Raw genomic sequence first — 18,115 nt, forward strand, 5'->3', positions numbered from 1 at the left:
CGAAAGGCCACAGTGCGTCCCGGGCTGGCTGGGCTGCTCACGCTCCCCAGGAAAAGGCCGTGTCTCCCACTTTGAGACTGGTGTTCTGGATCCCAGTTTCCTCTTGTAGCCCTTTTCTGTCCTTCTAATTCTTCAGTATCATTTTTCAGGTGTGACCACTGAGTCTGGAGACAATTTTAAGATGCAGCTGTGAAACCTATTATCAGTGTCGCTGCTATCAACTGCATTAGGTTCAGGGCTGCACGTAACCACTGAGCAATTAAATGGCAACCCTGGTGATGAATGACAACTGAGACCTCCTGGGGCTAAATAAATATCAGCTGATAACTACCGATAAAATGAATTTCCATGTGCTTTTTTTTTTTTATAAGCACCCTTCCAGTATCTGTGCCCGGTCGTGGTGCTGCAGGTCTCCTTGGGAAAGCCCCATGAACTGTGGAATCCCCCCCCCCCCCCCCCTCCCCAGCACCTTGGGTTTCCAACCAGAGCTGGAATAAAAATAAGCCAAATAAATCCGTGTCCCGGCAGGAACTGAGCCAGGGCAGGGAAAGGCAAGGTAAGGCAACACAGGTAGGCAGGGAGGGAGACAAGTGACAAGCTGAGGTTTTGGGTAACTGGTCTAAATATCTTCCCCCCCCCCCCCCCCCCCCCCCAACTATCCCACCTCAAGCACATGGAAAAACCTGTCGGGGTGCAGAGCATGCCTCGGAAAAGCCAGCAGGACGGGGAGAGCTGCAAAGCGCTGGCGACAGAGCGGTGGGGTCCCCCAGGGTGATGCCCCCCTGCAAAGAAGGAGAGCAGGAGGGGTGCAGTGCCTGCGGAGGCTTCTGCTCTCCAAAGGCAGTTTGGAAAAACACAGAGAATAAATTTATGGAGCTTCTTGGAAAAACGGTCTTTGCCAGTGACTTCGAGAGGCTTCTGAGCAGGTTTTGTCTGTGCTGGCATTTCGTCTGGGGGCTTCTCGTCCCGGCACATTGCGGAGGGAGCGTCGGGAGGGCCGGTGCTCCGCGTCCCCGGGTGCAGCTTTCCCACTCTCTGTCTGGCTGTGGGGAGCAGCTGCACCGCCAGTGAAAAAGCATTTGGCTGAACATCCCATCCGCCTGGTTTGCAAGTGAAAATAAGGTTTGTCCGATGGCCAGCTCCACCCAGAGCAGAAAATCAGACCCTTTGGCAGGTCATTGCTACTGTAATGAAATTTAGCTGTGCTGAGACTGCCAGTCCTCGAATGGGAAGAGTCCCACGTGGGTTGGGAGAAGTTTGGGGATGGATCTGTCACAACTGCTGCTGCTCCCCGGTGTTTTTGGCACTGCCTGGGGCCACCCACTGCAGGCGATCGTGGCCCCGTGGCTCAGCCCACTCTCAGCACTGATTGCACATCATCTTCTCCCCACAGTGAGTCCCCCCAGCCCCGGAGCCGTGTAGTCTCGCAGAGCCATGATGAAGCTCCTGCCCGTTGCCCCTCTCCTCCTGCTTCTGCTGACGATGCTGGAAGCCAGACCAAAACCTGCAGGTGAGCCCTGGCCGGTGGGAATTGCCTGGAGGAGAGAGAAGCGAGTGTGTCAGGGCAGTGAAGCCCTCGGAGGACAGCTTGCCGCTTGAGGTGGGGGGACTTGCTGCCTCTTCTTGGGAGGCATCCGCGGGAGGATGGAGGGTCCTCCCAGGCATGAGACCCGAACTTCCCAGCGCTGCCCAGCGGAGCGGGAGCCTGAGCCTGGCCCCAGCGTGGCGGGTCTGGGTGCCACTTGCTCCGGGCATGTCCTCAGCCTTGGCACAGCCCAGCTCAGGGCTTGTCACCCTCCTGCCCGTGGGCTCTGACCACATGAGGGGGAACCCCTTCCCTCCACGGCTCTCCTGATGGGGGGGACAAAGCAAACCCAGGGGCACCGGCCTCTCTCCTCCCAGGGCAGAGGGAGCTAAATCAATTCCAGTTTGAAAACGGTGAAGGCACCGAACGGAGGAAAGAGCCGTGTATGTCTCACAGACCTTCAGAGCAGTTGAGATGACAGCCCGGGTCTGGGCATCATCCCAAGGGGACTCAAAGTGTTTGCTTACCATTAGGGCCAAATTCTCCCAGGCTTGGGTACGCACAAGCCAAGCAAAATATGTTCATTGGCATTTCACTTGCTAAACACTCTCCCGGTTTGCACTGGAAGTTGCACCCATATGTCCAAGAGAGGCTCTGGCTCGATCCCCACCGTGTGCGTGCCCTTAGCCGTGCTTTTCACTGTCTCATTTTTTGCCCTTAAGAAAAAAAAGCAAAAAAAACAGAACAAAGCAAGCCCTGGTTTTAGGCAGAAACTGGCAAAATGCAGTAAAACCAGGGGAGGCTGGAGCTGTGGGGGGAACAGAAGAATTGCCCAGAGCAGTATTTTCATGCTTGGCGCCACAGCAGCGGCAGCCTGTGCGGTGCAGAGGTCCGGAGTGGGAGCTGCAGCGCGCAGAGGACAGCACGGGGCACTGGGCTGTTTTATACTTTAATGCTGTGATTCGCTACAGAGGTGAAGATGCCGCTGCCTAAACCTGTGCTTAAACCCTGCCAGGGCAGATGCCGACAGACAGAAGGGCGTTTCTGCAGCCCCTGTGGAAATGCAGGGAGCAGGAGCTGGGTCTGGCTGCAGAGATGGAGTTGGGGAGGAGGGGACACCATGGTTTCCCCACGGCCAGGGCATATCTCCCAGCCTGTTGTCCCTGCTCCCGCTCTGCCAGAGAGCGCCTCCATGGGTTTATTTGGTAGTGGAAAGATGCTGGTCTGTGGGGGCTGCCCTCTCCATCCCCCCCGAGCACCCCTCCGGCCACCCAGCCGGCATGGCTCCGCTCCCAGCACTGCTCCCCGCAGGCAGCCGCAAAGCTGAACTGTCTCTTTGCCCCCTTCCAGCCCTGAAGTGCAGGACAGGTCCCCTGGACATCGTGTTTGTGATCGACAGCTCCCGCAGCGTGCGCCCCTTCGAGTTTGAGACCATGAGGCGGTTCATGATGGACATCATCGGCAGCCTGGACGTGGGCCCCAACGCCACGCGGGTGGGGGTGATCCAGTACTCCAGCCAGGTGCAGAACATCTTCTCCCTCAAGACCTTCTTCACACGGGCAGACATGGAGAAGGCCATCAACAGCATCGTGCCGCTGGCCCAGGGCACCATGACGGGTCTGGCCATCCAGTACGCCATGAACGTGGCCTTCACGACGCAGGAGGGCGCACGCCCCCTGCACAAGAAGATCCCCCGCATTGCCATCATCGTGACGGACGGACGGCCCCAGGACCGTGTCACCGAGGTGGCCACCCAGGCCCGGAATGCTGGCATTGAGATCTACGCCGTGGGCATCCAGCGGGCAGACATGAACTCGCTGCGGGCCATGGCCTCACCGCCGCTGGAGGAGCACGTCTTCCTGGTGGAGTCCTTTGAGCTCATCCAGCAGTTCGGGAAGCAGTTCCAGGACAAGCTCTGCGGTGGGTGAGAGCTGTGGCGGTGGGGTGGCAAGGGTTGCCCTGGTGCCTGCTCCTCATAGAGGCTAGAAGATGACCTCCAGAGGGGTGTTTGGGGTGGCTGCCCTTGCTAGGAGTAGCGTGGACAGGGAACCAGTGTCCCCGAGGGGGTGCAGAGACAGGCAACCTTTATTCTTGCTCACCCTTCCTGGGGGGAGATAAGGAAAGCTTTGAAAGCAGTACAAGGAAGCACTTTCTTCAGCCCTTCCCAGTAGGTCTGCCCCAAGCCAGGACATCGTGGCAGTGGTGATGGGAATAATAAAGAGCAGGAAACATGGAGCTGATTTCCCTGGGTGTGACGGGGACGGGTGACACGTCCCAGAGCCCCGTATACATTTCAACGTGGCTCTAGCGGGGTCTCCTCCTACGCAGACACGTGCGTGGCATCCGCTGCACGCACATTTGTGTTTAATAAAACCCTGGCTGTGTGGGGCCGCTCTGGAGCGTCCGGCCGGGCTCGGCTGGGAGCCGGGAGGCTGGTTCACACTGTGGCCATACTGGTGTGGGTCGGGAGCTCCCAGGCTGGGACCTGTCTGTCCCCTGCCGTGCTGGTGGGCTTTGCCAGAGACCTGGCACCGCAGCAGGCTGGCAAGACCTCGCTCACGTGCTTCAGCATCTGTGGAAGGGCTGAAGGCAGCCGCCAGCATCTTTCGGGCAGCGTTTCCCAGTGCTGTGGTGAGTCCCGGCTTGCTGGGGATGGGGGGTCCAGGGCTGACCAGATACTACCCCCAGGGCCCTGATGTGCTCCTGTGCCCGCTGCCTTTGCTTACGGCGCCCTGCCCGTCACCTGCCTGCCCTGGTGCCCGCTTCCCAGCCGGCTCTGCGGGCTCCTGGCCATGTGGATGTGCTGACCTGGCTCCTTCAGCGTGTTCTGGCTGAGCTCAAGCTTTCGCTTATTCAGCTCAAGCTATCGGCAGTATCAATTAATACTGAGCGTAGATCAGAAAGCCGAGGCAGTTCAGAAACCTGCCCCGGGCAGTGTTGGTGTCCGTGCGCTGGAAATCAGTGGGTGAGCGCTGGGGCTGGAAGGGCTGGAGCCATGCGGGTCATCCCGGTGGCTGCGGCTGCAGGGACAGGGCACGTGCCGGCGCTGGGGTCTCCGCTCATCCGACCTGCCCGTGGGCTGCTCTGATGCCCTTTCTGTCTTGCAGGGGTGGACATGTGCGTGGAGCAGGAGCACGGCTGCCAGCACAGCTGCGTCAGCACCCCCAGCTCCTTCTACTGCGAATGCAACCCGGGCTACAGGCTCAACGTGGACGGAAAGACCTGTTCCCGTAAAAACACTTTTTTTTTTTTTTTTATCCTAACTCTCATAGAGGGCTTGTAGTTACAGGTCTCACAGAAGGAAACCGAAACACAGCGGAGGACCCAGTGAGGCCAGCAGCAGCCTGGGTGCTCCGTTCACCGGAGATGCTGCCTCCCGGGTCTGTAATGACTGGAGACATCCAGCATTGGTGAATCCTGGTCACCTCTCTGGGATGGGACACTTGGGGCTTATGTGGGCATAACTGCCTGTCACCAGAGGGAGCTGTGGGCAGCCGGTACCGGACGATGCGGTCCCAGCCACCAAAGTGCATAGTGTTTTGGCCCTGTATTTTGAGTGCAAAGCGGTATTAATTGGTTCTGGCCACCACCCTGGAACTTTTTCCTTCTTATCTCGGTGCTGGGAGCTTCCTCGAAGCTCTGGAGCAGTGCCTGCTCGGCTGCCTTGGGGAGACCGGGATGGGAGGGTGACGGGTGTCCTGTTCCCCCGCAGCCATCGATGCCTGTGCAGAGGGGAGACACGGCTGTCAGCACCAGTGCGTCAGCGCTCGTGGGTCGTACTCGTGCCGCTGCCGCCCAGGTTACTACCTCAACCAGGACAAAAGGACCTGCTCTAGTAAGTGTCCCTCTCCCATCCTGTCCCTTCATTTGCTTCTTGGTCTCCCTTTCCTTCTCTTGCCTTTCCCTTTCTGCCCACCCCTCTTCTTCTCTCACCAGTGATCGATTACTGCAGTTTCGGAAACCACAGCTGCCAGCACGAGTGCGTGAGCATCCCCAACGGCCACTACTGCCGCTGCCGCAGCGGGTTCACACTGCAGCCCGACAGCAGGTCCTGCAGGGGTACGTCCCGGCATGGCACAGGCTGCGATGTACGGCAGGCGCCTTTACGTCCTGCCCTGGTCCCCAGGGGGAGGGGCTGCTCCTGGGCCACCCCGCCTGGACGGGGATAACCCTATGCCCTGTGTCTTCCAGCCACCGACCTCTGCAACGGGGTGGATCATGGCTGCGAGTTCAAGTGCGTGAGCACGGAGGGCTCCTACCGCTGCGTGTGCCCCGAGGGACAGCAGCTCCAGGCTGACGGCAAGGCGTGCAGCAGTGAGTACCGGGACGCGGCTCTTGGCATCCTCCTCGTCTGGGCTCTGTGCTCCTGGCGAGGGCTTACCTGAAACTGGGCTGGGGGTCTAAGCGGGACTTTGTTTGAGCTGGGTTGGAAGGAGAGTGAAGAGCGGGTTGGACTTGGTGGAACGCCCCGGCTGCTGCGGTGATGGATGGGGGCTCATGTCCTCAGAGACACGGCCCAGAAGATGCAACAGGAGCTTTGAGGAAAAGTTCAGGAAAAGGGAGAACTAGGAAAGACTTTCAGGGGATGCTGGGGTGGCAGTGGAGGTTTTTGGGTTTTGCCCTGCTTCCTGGCCTCAGCCCAGCTGCATATCCAGGGGGTCCGTGTGGTGTCCTGAAGCCCAGCAGCAATGCCCCAGCCCTGGGCATCTTCAAGGCCAGGCTGCTCCTTCTCACCTTCCCCCTCTGCCCACAGGGTGCGGGGCCAGTCACGTTGACCTGGTGATGGTGATCGATGGCTCCAAGAGTGTCCGGCCCCAAAACTTTGAGCTGGTGAAGCAGTTTGTGAACCGCATCGTGGACCTGCTGGAGGTGTCCCCCCACGGCACGCGGGTGGGGCTGGTGCAGTACTCCAGCCGTGTCCGCACTGAATTCCCCCTCAACAAGTACCACAGCGCAGATGAAATCAAGAAGGCGGTGATGGAGGTGGAGTACATGGAGAAAGGCACCATGACAGGTCTTGCCCTCAAGCACATGGTGGAGCACAGCTTCTCCGAGCTGGAAGGTGCCAGGCCTCTCTCCCACAACGTCCCCAGAATCGGGCTTGTCTTCACAGACGGGCGCTCCCAGGATGACATCTCCGAATGGGCCAGAAGAGCAAAGGAGTCAGGTGGGAGGGGGCTGGGGAACCCCAAATTGCAGTGCTTTGGGCATCCCAGGATGGTTCCTTGGGGTGGTTGGCTCTGGGGGAGGCTGCAGCACCCAGCACCCAGCTGTGGGATGCTGCACCGCCTGGGTCCGCATGCTGTGGTCACAGGGCGCTCTGAGCAGCATCCTTCTGCAGCAGCCTGCACCGTGGCGGTGCTGCCGCGCTCCTCCCCATCCTTCCCAAATTCCTGACGTGTATTTGGGAAGCCTGGGGGAAATTCTGCATCCTTGGTTGCCCAGGGGGAATCCCACACCCTCAGCTTTGCTCCCTCTGGGCTCGGGGCTGCCTGCTGGGGGGTGGCTGGCACAGTGCTCAGGATCCGTCCTTGCCACGCAGGGATTGTCATGTTCGCCGTGGGTGTCGGCAAGGCCGTGGAAGAGGAGCTGAGAGCCATCGCCTCTGAGCCGGTGGAGCAGCACTTCTCCTACTCAGCAGACTTCACCACCATGACCCACCTCGTGGAGAACTTCAAGCTGAACATCTGCCCAGGTGGGTGCTCCTGGCCACACCGGGGGGGCTCAGCCCAGAGCTGAGGGACCCCTCCTCTCCCTGCAGAGTTGGTGGGGTGGTTTGTGTGTCTGTCACCCTGTGTCGCGTACCGCCTGGGCTGGTGTGCGCCTAGGTGTCTCTGGATCTCACCGGCCTGTTGTGGGTATAGAGGTGGGTCTCGGGGAGGCATTTGGAAGAGAAGAAGGTGGAGCTGGGGGGGATGTGAGTGGCCACCCCAGTGCCGTGTCATGGGCAGCGGCTGGGGTTGCACCCTGCCTCGAGGGATGCTGCTCCGGCTCTGAAGATGGCCTGTCTCCTTGTCCAGACTGGTGCTTCTGTTGCTGCCGGGTGCAGGAGGACCATGAGGGATTACTGGGAGGGTCTCCCTGCCCTGGGGCAGGCTGGGGCTCCCCAGTGCCCTTGGGACGCCCTGCAGGGCCGCGGATGCGGGGTCAGCGTGCCCCCTGCCACCCTGGCTTGAAGGCAAAGTGAAGCTCAGCACTGGCTGACCTCGGGGCGCTGTCACCACGTGTGCGGCAGCCCCGCGGGATGACTGGCAGTGAGCTCGCTGGTGAAAAGGAGTGAGGCTGGAAAAAGAGGGGAAGATGGGGTGAGAGGCCTGAGGCTCAGGTCCGGCCCCGGCAGGTGGCTGCAGGGACAAGGGACTCGTGCTGTGTGGGAGCAGGGAAGAGCCAGGCGCTGCGGGGCTGTGGCTCTGACTGCTCCCAAACCCCTGTGGTCACAGAGGAGGGCAAAGGGGAGATGGAGATCCGCAGCCCATGCGAGTGCGAGGCGCTGGTGCAGTTCCAGACAAACACCGTGGCCATCCTGCAGAGCCTCACCGAGAAAAATATCCTTTGGGGTGATGCCTGGGCTTGTGGGGGTGCAGGGCAGCCTGGGGACAGACTGCACACAGGGAAGGAAGGGATGGATACATGGGAATGGGGAAGACTTTAGGCTCCTTCAAGGGGAAAAAGCCTTTTGCCCACCAGACCATCCAGCTCACACTGTTTCCTTAGCACGTTCACTTGCTCAGATGACGGCCAGACTCGAAGACTTGGAAAAGCAGATTGCCAACAAGAAGTGATCCTTGCAGAGGGCTGCAGCGCTCGGACGGGGCACGGGGACGTACAGTAGCTACGTGGCATTGTTATTGCTAGGTTATTGTAAAGCATCAGTGTTTGTTCTTGTATCGCAAAATCCCAAGGGGGAGGTGGAGTGTGTTTAAAAAAAAAAAAAACAAAAATCCTAAAAAAAAACCAAAAAAGAACTTGAGCAGAACCCCCTGCTGCGAAGCCAACGGGTTCAGCTGTCATCGTTTCCTCGTTCCTCCGAATTGGCAGGTCTGGGCTGAGTTGGGATGACTGCGTGGGCAGGCTGGGCTTGGATGAGGAGATGTGACACCCGGCCTTTTCGTGGAGCGATTGGGATGAACCAGCCCCTGCTCAGCCCCCCCTGCTCCCTAGCACCCAGCACGCTGCTTTGCAAGAGGAGAAAAAAAACAAACCCTACAGCGGTCGCACCCCGAGAGCTTCTGCCATCTCAGTGTCGGCTGCCAAGTGCTGGGGTGAGAAGAGCCGGGCGCTGTGGGCAGTGCACGGGGCTGCGTGCTGCCCGGCCGGCTGCCAGCGTGGTGCCCGGGTGTGCACCCATGGTGGGAAAGCGGGTGGCAGGAATCGGCACACCCCTTTGCCCCGCTTTTGGCAGAATTGTTTGGGAATTGGTCATTATCTTGTTTTGTTGTGTCTTTTTTTTTTTTTTTTTTTTATCACATAGCAAAATGGTAATAATTCTTTCTATAAATATCTACGTGTGTGTATATATATATATTTCATTTTGAGAGCAGGGTAGTGCTATTTTTAAACACTTCTTTTATATAAAGAAATTTCTATCCTGACAATAAACACCCTGAAGATTTGTATGACACGTCCCTCTCCTTTCGGCTGGGCTGCAGGGCCCCGGAGGCATCTCTGCGTCAGAACAGGGGCCTCCGGCTTTTGCAAAGGCTCCCTATCCTCAGGCTCTAAAAATCCTTTGGGAAAATCCTTGCTCTCTGGGCACCCCAGCATGCTGCAGGCCTGGCCTCGGCTGGAGGGAGCCCGTGTGGCACAGCCGCTGTGTCGCCTTTCCCAGTGTTTGGAGCCTGCGCTGGTCGGCGCCGGGGGAGCTCAGCGCCTGCTTTATGGGGGTATAAACGCGCCAAGTCTGGCACAGGGTCGCATAAACCCGTGGGGGACCCGGCCCTGGTGCCAGGATGCCTCTGCTCGGGGCAGGAGCGCTGCCGAGCTCCCGGCTGCCCGGGGAGGGATGCTGAAGCAGCCGTGGACCCATCTCCCACAGGTGCGTGGGGCAGAGGTGGCTTTTTAGTCACAGAAGCCCACAGTCCCCGTGTCCCACACCCAGGGGAAAGGAGGTCTCCACTTAGTCCTGTTTCCTGCACACAGGCAGAGGCTGCCGGATAGGGGCATCCACAGGTTTTCGGAGGGGTCCTTCGTGTTTGCTGCTCCTGTGCCCAGGAGGTGAGGGCGAAGCGGGACTGAGAGGAGCTGTTGTTTCCGGACTAGCGATTTGTGCAGGAGGGGTTTGTGTGCCTGGGGGGGCTCACGGGGCTGTGCAGGGTGCTGTGCAGCCCTGGGCTGGCGGGAGGAGGAGGAAGAGGAAGGTTACAGCCCTGGGCTCGCACCATTTCAGCACAGCTCCTTCTCCCTGGGAACTCTGTTAGTGGTTCCAGCGCCCACCTTGGCCAATTTGGGGGTAGGAAGGTGCTGATGGTCATAAGCCACATCCAACCCAGATCCGATATTGCTACAGAGTGCGGTGACCAAGAAGCCACAGCAGTGTGCTGCAAGCCCAAAACTGGGGGTTGGGACTTCCCTTCTTTATATGCAGCTCTCTAAAAAATCACACAGTAACTGCAGGGAAAATAAAAAAAAAAAACACAATAGAGAAAAAAAAAAAAGGGGGGGGCAATTACCTGCCCAGGAGAATACAGCTTCACTGCCTCCGGGCTGCTCGGGGGGATGATGCCCTTGACCATCTGCCCTTGGCTTGGCCCTCAGCCCCAGGTGTGGCTGCAGGGGACAGTTGTGCAATGCAAGAACTGCTTTTTGAGCAATTGAACAATCCTGTTTGTATCTTGTGCAAAAGGCTTCCAGAAAACACAATGCAATAACAGAGGAAAAAGGTACAAACATCAACATGTGCCCAGCCCAACTCCCCACCCCCATACTTCCCAAGGGTTTAAGTGTCCGTGTCCCCAAGCTCGTCATGCTCTCACCTCTCAGGGACACGGCAGCATGAAGTCGGTGGCCGCCCTCCTCCTCGTGGGGATGCTCATCCTCTGGACAGAGCTGCCGACAGGTAGGAGATGTCCTAGGATAAAGTAGAGGGAGGAAAATAACCGGTGCTGGGAAGGAGCACGTTTGCAGGGATCCTGCGGGATGGGAGGGCAGAGGAGAGGGGTGTTTGCTGGGGAGCATCTCCCCAGGACCCCTCAGGTGCCGGCAGCCTGGAGCAAAGAGCTCCCTCCTCTTGCAGGCAGCGCCTGGTCCTGCCCGCCCGTCCACATCACCTGTGCCATGCTTAACCCTCCGAACCAGTGTTTCACCGACCGGCAGTGCCCACGGTACAAGAAGTGCTGCCCGTCCTTCTGTGGGAGGAAATGCCTCTCGCGCCGTCCTGCCCTCCCCATCTCCTACGGTAGGGTCTGGGACACCTCTCCTGCTCCCACCTCCCCGCCTGGCAGAGGGGGGATACAGTGACGGTGGCCCTGGGCAGGGAGCTGTGTCCAGCTGCCAGAGCCCTCCACTGTCTCCTCACTGGGTGACCTCACTGGGGTGACCAAATGTGTGGGCTGGGGTTACTCTGAGCACCAGACCCGAGCTGATGCCTCCTCTCCCTTTCTCCAGTGTGAGCACCTGCTCCCAGCACAGACCGAGGGCCGTCTCAGCATCCCCGTGCCACCTCAGCACCAGCCAGCTGCACATGCCTCATGCTTGTCCTGCCCGATGCCGGCTCCTGAGAGGATGGGGATGGCCACCAGCCCACGGTCAGCGACCACCTCGGCTCCAGGAGCAGCCCGCTGAGAGCTGCCTCACGGCGCTACGTGCTGCCTGCACGCCCCCTCCCTCCACTGCCCCACTGCTCTGTTGACAAATAAAAGAACTTCTCCCAGGGATGCTCATGGTGTGCAACTCCTTTCCCCGCCGCCTCCTGCCTCTCTCCGAGCCCACCCTGGCACGTGCTCCCACTGCTGCTTTCACCCCCAAATTCCTGCCTGGGGGAGAGGAGGAGAACCGTGCGGCTGCACACCCCGAGGGTGGTGAGGGGCTGGCTTGGGGGAGCAAATCCAGGCAGAGGCTTACAGACCCCGGGAGGAGAGGGCAATGGGAAGGGTGTGGAGCAAAACAGGACGGGATGATTTAGGGGACGCTCCTGGCAGGCTGCGAGGGGCTCTGGAGAGCAGCGTGTCCCCCCAGGCACACCCCGAGACAGGCAGGGCTGTGGGCAGGGGAGGGACCCTGCCTGCTCACGGGATGCAGGAGGCAGAGCCTCCCTGTGGTACCCCACTTGGGGCCCGGTGGGAGGGCAGAGGAGGGGGGTTGCATAGACCATAACCCCAAGTGGTGCTGAGCCCCTTACCACTCAGCAAAGCTGAGGCAGTGGGGAAAATTCAGCTGAATAGAATTTCCTGGGAAAGCCTTGAGGCAGGGCACAAAACCACAACTCTAAGGGGTTCTTCTAACTTTTGTCTGTGGGCATTGCTCAAACCTGCCCTCTCCATCCCCCCCGAGCACCCCTCCGGCCACCCAGCCGGCATGGCTCCACTCCCAGCACTGCTCCCCGCAGGCAGCCGCAAAGCTGAACCGTCCCTTTGCCCCCTTCCAGCCCTGAAGTGCAGGACAGGTCCCCTGGACATCGTGTTTGTGATCGACAGCTCCCGCAGCGTGCGCCCCTTTGAGTTCGAGACCATGAGGCGGTTCATGATGGACATCATCAGCAGCCTGGACGTGGGCCCCAACGCCACGCGGGTGGGGGTGATCCAGTACTCCAGCCAGGTGCAGAACATCTTCTCCCTCAAGACCTTCTTCACACGGGCAGACATGGAGAAGGCCATCAACAGCATCGTGCCGCTGGCCCAGGGCACCATGACGGGTCTGGCCATCCAGTACGCCATGAACGTGGCCTTCACGACGCAGGAGGGCGCACGCCCCCTGCACAAGAAGATCCCCCGCATTGCCATCATCGTGACGGACGGCCGGCCCCAGGACCGTGTCACCGAGGTGGCCACCCAGGCCCGGAATGCTGGCATTGAGATCTACGCCTGAGCTGGGATGTGCTCAGGTATTCCCTTGACAAAGTGAGGCGTTGCTTTTTCCACACGCAATCGAAAGCAGCGGTTCCCTAGCTCAGCGTGGGGGTTTGATGGCTTGTGAGCAGGGCGCTTGTCCCAGTTGGCATCAACTGGGGCATTTGCAGCCTCATTAGCTTCATTTACCTGGGCTGGCAAATGAAGCAGTGCTGATTAGCTCTGCGCCTATCCCAGCTGGCAGCCCCACAGCCCTCCTGTCAGCCCTATATCCCACCCGTCAGCCTCACATCCCATCCATACACCCCCCAGACCCTCCTTGTCCTCTCCCCTGCCCCGCAGCCCAGCAGACGGCATGGGGGGTGGGGGGGGGGGTTAGGAAGGTGCTGATGGTCATAAGCCACATCCAACCCAGATCCGATATTGCTACAGAGTGCGGTGACCAAGAAGCCACAGCAGTGTGCTGCAAGCCCAAAACTGGGGATTGGGACTTCCCTGCTTTATATGCAGCTCTCTAAAAAATCACACAGTAACTGCAGGGAAAATATATTAAAAAAAAAAAAAAAAAAAAGCAATTAGCTGTGTTTAGGATTTAATAACAAGCTTGATGAGGGCAGATAATGGCACACCCTGAGGGCATGATTAAGCCTCAGTTAGCCCAATATAATTTTGGCAAATATCTAGGGGGGTTGTAAGCAAAGTGGAGCTGGGCTGGCAGCACAGCGCGGCCTCGGGGGTGGGAAGGTGTGAGAGGGGAGGCGGGGGGCACAGGGAAGGGCAGCAGAAGCTGCGGTGGGATTTTCGGGAAAGCATCCCCAGCACAGGCTGTGGGATCGCGGCCGTGCCTGCGTGGTCCTGCAGAGCCGCGTTAATGGCTTTTCACTAGATGGCACCAGACACCAGCGCTAATGGGGGTGCGCCGGGCTGGGGGCTTCCCCAACTCCCGGGCACCCCGAGGCGGTGGAGCATCCTCAGCCGTGAGCGGGGGACGGATGGACGGAGCTCGGCCTCGAGCAAAGCATTGCATCACCCGGTAAGGGTGGCACGGTTTGAAGAACCCACAATAATTTGTTGTCATTTAAACCATTATTTATTCACCCAATGACCCCTCCCCACCCAGGAAAGGGAACTGGGGAAAAAAACAAGGAAAGGCAAGGGGTGAAATATAAACAGATTTATTAGAATACTAAATAATTATTAGATTACTAAATAATTAACATTATTAATACTAAAGGACCAGTATTGAACCCGATAACAGTATAAAATACACAAGGATTATCCTCAGCCCATTCTATCTGTAGAAGCTGTGCACCCCCAGCAGTGACAGCAAATGTGGGACGCTGTCAGCACTGCGGCTTTGGGGGGAAGGGAAGGGCTCAGAGGTCCAGCACCAGGGCATGAAGTTCTCAGGATCGCAGCTGTCAAGGAAGAGAGTGAACTCCTCAGTGATCTTTCTAATTTATATTGAATGGAACATTCATGGTATGAAATAACCCTGTTGGCCAGCTTGAGTCAAGTGCCCGGGTTTCGCTCCTCCTTGTCCCCACACCTGGTGAGCTTGAAAACACCGAGACCTTGAAACCCGCATATCATAACTGGCTATAAAGTCCATATTTTCACTAATTCAGACACTAGAGTCTTTGAAAAATGCAGTTTTCCCAAGCATTAGAGGAGAACTTACTGAAAAGTAAAATTACTGAAAGAGAAATTAATCCTGTGTCGTTCAAACCAGGACAAGAGGACAAGGGCTGCTCTGCAGGGCACAAACTGTTCCTCCAGTCTTTTTACACCCTGCTAATGCTGGGGCTTGGCCATGGTCAAGTCCTGAGCCAGGGGACCGGGGGCTGCCGGCCTCCATCCTTGCCATCCCTGGGAAACACAAAGCAGAGAGCCGCCCTGCCCTGGCTGGGAAACAGCAGCATCAGCCGGCAGCATCCTGCACCGCTCGGGGCTCGCTGCCTGGGGAGGAGGCTCACGAAGTGGTCTGCATGGAGGGAGAGCATGAGCAGTGTGGGATGGGGACAGCTCTGCGGGGACCCTGGGGCCATGGGTGCAACACAGGGACTGCAGGCGGTTCTGTGCACAGAAATGCCACGGTCTGCGTTATTCCATGGGAATTTGCAGTAGAAGCAGACTTTAGACTTTTAATAGTGCTTTATCCATAGCAAGTATGTAAGGGAAAAGTCCTTCAGGTGGATTTCCCCCCCCCCCAACTTCTCTACACTGAATCCAAGCCTTGCTCCCTGGTGTTTTCTCCTCTCTTGGAGGTGCAGCCCCAAGCACCACCTCAGCTGGATCCCAGCACCAGCTGGGAACACAGCACTGTCCTCTAGAGCCCCAACAGCAGCTGAACACCAAAGGATCGCTTAAAAATTAATCCAATGCTTCTATTTCTCATTAGAAGTGTTAAATTGTTGGTGCACAGCCCAGAAAGTCTGTTTGGGTTGGCTAAATACTCTCCTGGTTATTTAATAAGTGACTTTACAAAGAGCTAAATGCAGCCACAGAATCATTCGGTAAACTGGACAATAATTAACAGATACCCAGTAAGTTAACGTCCAGTTAATGCAGCACATCGAGATGAGAAGGGGCCTCTGAGCAGGAAAGTGTGCGGCGAGATGCCCATCATGCCCTGGATGGAAAGCAGTGGCTCCAGGGGCTGGGGCAGAGCAATGGTGGGGGGGCTCGGGGGCTGTGTGGAGCACATAGGGGTGATGCCTGGGCCTTTGCTGCTCCTTGCCCTGCCTGGTTGCGAAATCAGGGGCTGCCCAGGCTGGCCCTTTGCAGGAGCACGGGGTGTTTGGCTGCAGGGTGCCTTCTCCTCCCAGGGCATTCCCAGCATCTAGTTCCAGCTCAGGTTCCCGCCAGCCCCAGAAATCCCAAGGAGAGGCTCCAGGAACTTGTTGCACAAGACTAAGGGGAACATTGACCCATTGGTGGGAAATGGAGTAATTTCCCATTGCCCAAGAAAACAGTTTGCCTGAAGCAGGGGTACAACCTCCTTGTGAGGGAGAAGATGGAGGCCTGAAGGCTAGTGAGGTCTTTGCCTCTGAGCGAGGACCACAGTCCTTTATCCTTACAGCCATCAAGAGTTCGGGCTCAGTCACAGAGGGATGTTTGGCTGAACTAATGCTCCTACCCCAAGGAGCTCAGCCACTTTCTTCCCGTACCAACCTGCTTCCCACATGGCAGCGGCCACCCAGAGAAGATGTTGGTGTTCAGGTGACCCCCACAGAGCCTGGAAAAGACTCATTCTTGTCTAAGCCAAAGCTGCTTTCCCAAAACTAGCTTATGCCACCAGCAGGGCAGGAGCCAGCAGGGTTTGGGGCTGGGACAGGTATCCTCTGAGAAAGCCTCAAAAGGATCATCCCTGGGAAGGCACAGGCAGCCCCACGCTTATCTGGATCATGTGGTAAGGTTTGGTTTGCAGGTCCACGTGGAAGATATAGATGGAAACCCACATAACAGACCACCAGAATGGAAGACAGCATGGTCACCACAATGGTTTCTCCTGGAGAAACACACCTGCCCAAGAGAAAGCAGCTTCACAGGCTCCAGCCTGCTTGAGGGGATAATGCCTTTGATGGTCTCCCCTTGGCTTGGCCCTCAGCCCCAGGTGTGGCTGCAGGGGACAGTTGCACAATGCAATAACTGCTTTTTGAGCAATTGAACAGTCCCGTTGGATCTTGTGCAAAAGCCTTCCGGAAAACACAATGCAATAACAGAGGAAAAGATACAGACATCAGCACATTCCTACCCCCATCCTTCCCAAGGGTTTAAAAGTTGGTATCCCCCAGCTCATCACTCACCTCTCAGGGACACGGCAGCATGAAGTCAGTGGCCGCCCTCCTCCTGGTGGGGATGCTCATCCTCTGGACAGAGCTGCCGACAGGTAGGAGATGTCCTAGGATAAAGTAGAAGGATGAAAAGCACTGGTGCTGGGAAGGAGCACGTTTGCAGGGATCCTGCGGGATGGAAGGGCAGAGGAGAGGGGTGTTTGGTGGGGAGCATCTCCCCAGGGCTCCTCAGGTGCCGGCAGCCTGGAGCAAAGAGCTCCCTCCTCTTGCAGGCAGCACCTGGTCCTGCCCGCCCGTCCGCGTCACCTGTGCCATCCCCAACCCTCCGAACCGGTGTTTCACCGACCGGCAGTGCCCACGGTACAAGAAGTGCTGCCCGTCCTCCTGTGGGAGGAGATGTCTCTCGCGCCGTCCTGCCCTCCCCGTCTCCTACGGTAGGGTCTGGGACACCTCTCCTGCTCCCACCTCCCCGCCTGGCGGAGGGGGGGCAATACAGTGACGGTGGCCCTGGGCAGGGAGCTGTGTCCAGCTGCCAGAGCCCTCCACTGTCTCCTCACTGGGTGACCTCACTGGGGTGACCAAATGTGTGGGCTGGGGTTACTCTGAGCACCAGACCCGAGCTGATGCCTCCTCTCCCTTTCTCCAGTGTGAGCACCTGCTCCCAGCACAGACCGAGGGCCGTCTCAGCATCCCCGTGCCACCTCAGCACCAGCCAGCTGCACATGCCTCATGCTTGTCCTGCCCGATGCCGGCTCCTGAGAGGATGGGGATGGCCACCAGCCCACGGTCAGCGACCACCTCGGCTCCAGGAGCAGCCCGCTGAGAGCTGCCTCACGGCGTTACGTGCTGCCTGCACGCCCCCTCCCTCCGCTGCCCCACTGCTCTGTTGACAAATAAAAGAACTTCTCCCAGGGATGCTCGTGGTGTGCAACTCCTTTTCCCGCCGCCTCCTGCCTCTCTCCGAGCCCACCCTGGCACGTGCTCCCACTGCTGCTTTCACCCCCAAATTCCTGCCTGGGGGAGAGGAGGAGAACCGTGTGGCTGCACGCCCCGAGGGTGGTGAGGGGCTGGCTTGGGGGAGCAAATCCAGGCAGAGGCTTACAGACCCCAGGAGGAGAGGGCAATGGGAAGGGTGTGGAGCAAAACAGGACGGGATGATTTAGGGGACGCTCCTGGCAGGCTGCGAGGGGCTCTGGAGAGCAGCGTGTCCCCCCAGGCACACCCCGAGACAGGCAGGGCTGTGGGCAGGGGAGGGACCCTGCCTGCTCACGGGATGCAGGAGGCAGAGCCTCCCTGTGGTACCCCACTTGGGGCCCGGTGGGAGGGCAGAGGAGGGGGGTTGCATAGACCATAACCCCAAGTGGTGCTGAGCCCCTCACCGCTCAGCAAAGCTGAGGCAGTGGGGAAAATTCAGCTGAAGAGAATTTCCTGGGAAAGCCTTGAGGCGGGGCACAAAAACACATCTCTAAGGGGTTCTCCTAACTTTTGTACAGCTGAGTGCCAGGGCCAAAATCCAGGAAATGCTGAGAAACATCAGCAAGAGAAAACCTGAGCAGCCCGAGGGACCTGCCCGACATCTGCCCAGTGCAATATCAGAGCCAGGCATCGACACCACGCACAGTGGGGGCCGAGCACCACCCAGCCTGTGCTGATGCCCAGCAAACAGTGCCCGCCAGCCCCCCCCTCCTCCCCCCCTTCCCCAAACCTCATTACGTGGATCCACGGCTGATGCCAGGCTTGCGCGTCCCATCATCATATTCTCAACAACCAGACCCAGCCCAGACTGGGAG

General features: G+C 58.4%; 3 protein-coding genes across 3 annotated transcripts; all 3 read left to right on the plus strand.

Annotated features, from left to right (window-relative positions):
• Positions 1-1,434: 1,434 nt before the first annotated feature.
• MATN4 (matrilin 4) lies at positions 1,435-8,307 on the plus strand (the record flags this gene model as incomplete). The annotated part of the gene is made up of 10 exons (XM_082491237.1): positions 1,435-1,510; positions 2,876-3,445; positions 4,633-4,755; positions 5,238-5,360; positions 5,462-5,584; positions 5,717-5,839; positions 6,279-6,692; positions 7,068-7,220; positions 7,966-8,082; positions 8,240-8,307. The coding sequence occupies 10 exons, from the start codon at positions 1,435-1,437 to the stop codon at positions 8,305-8,307; spliced, it is 1,890 nt and encodes a 629-aa protein (XP_082347363.1).
• Positions 8,308-10,450: 2,143 nt separating this feature from the next.
• On the plus strand, positions 10,451-11,393 carry LOC309678297 (caltrin-like protein 2). The gene is made up of 3 exons (XM_082491292.1): positions 10,451-10,580; positions 10,758-10,919; positions 11,129-11,393. Exons 1-3 carry the CDS (start codon positions 10,517-10,519, stop codon positions 11,131-11,133), a joined length of 231 nt encoding a protein of 76 aa, XP_082347418.1. The 5' UTR covers positions 10,451-10,516; the 3' UTR covers positions 11,134-11,393.
• A 4,927-nt stretch (positions 11,394-16,320) lies between these two features.
• On the plus strand, positions 16,321-17,233 carry LOC309678324 (caltrin-like protein 2). Its single transcript, XM_082491324.1, has 3 exons — positions 16,321-16,420; positions 16,598-16,759; positions 16,972-17,233. Exons 1-3 carry the CDS (start codon positions 16,357-16,359, stop codon positions 16,974-16,976), a joined length of 231 nt encoding a protein of 76 aa, XP_082347450.1. The 5' UTR covers positions 16,321-16,356; the 3' UTR covers positions 16,977-17,233.
• Positions 17,234-18,115: the final 882 nt, after the last annotated feature.

The sequence above is a fragment of the Vanellus vanellus genome (assembly GCF_965231255.1).
Source record: "Vanellus vanellus genome assembly, chromosome: 15".
NCBI classification, from domain to species: Eukaryota; Metazoa; Chordata; class Aves; order Charadriiformes; family Charadriidae; genus Vanellus; species Vanellus vanellus.

Bases quoted from the DNA above. Each gene is read 5' to 3' on its own strand.
- LOC309678297 (XM_082491292.1), top strand. From the start codon at position 10,517: ATGAAGTCGGTGGCCGCCCTCCTCCTCGTGGGGATGCTCATCCTCTGG. The intron at 10,581-10,757 runs GTAGGAGATGTC...CTCCTCTTGCAG, and splicing joins CTGGACAGAGCTGCCGACAG to GCAGCGCCTGGTCCTGCCCG.
- LOC309678324 (XM_082491324.1), top strand. From the start codon at position 16,357: ATGAAGTCAGTGGCCGCCCTCCTCCTGGTGGGGATGCTCATCCTCTGG. The intron at 16,421-16,597 runs GTAGGAGATGTC...CTCCTCTTGCAG, and splicing joins CTGGACAGAGCTGCCGACAG to GCAGCACCTGGTCCTGCCCG.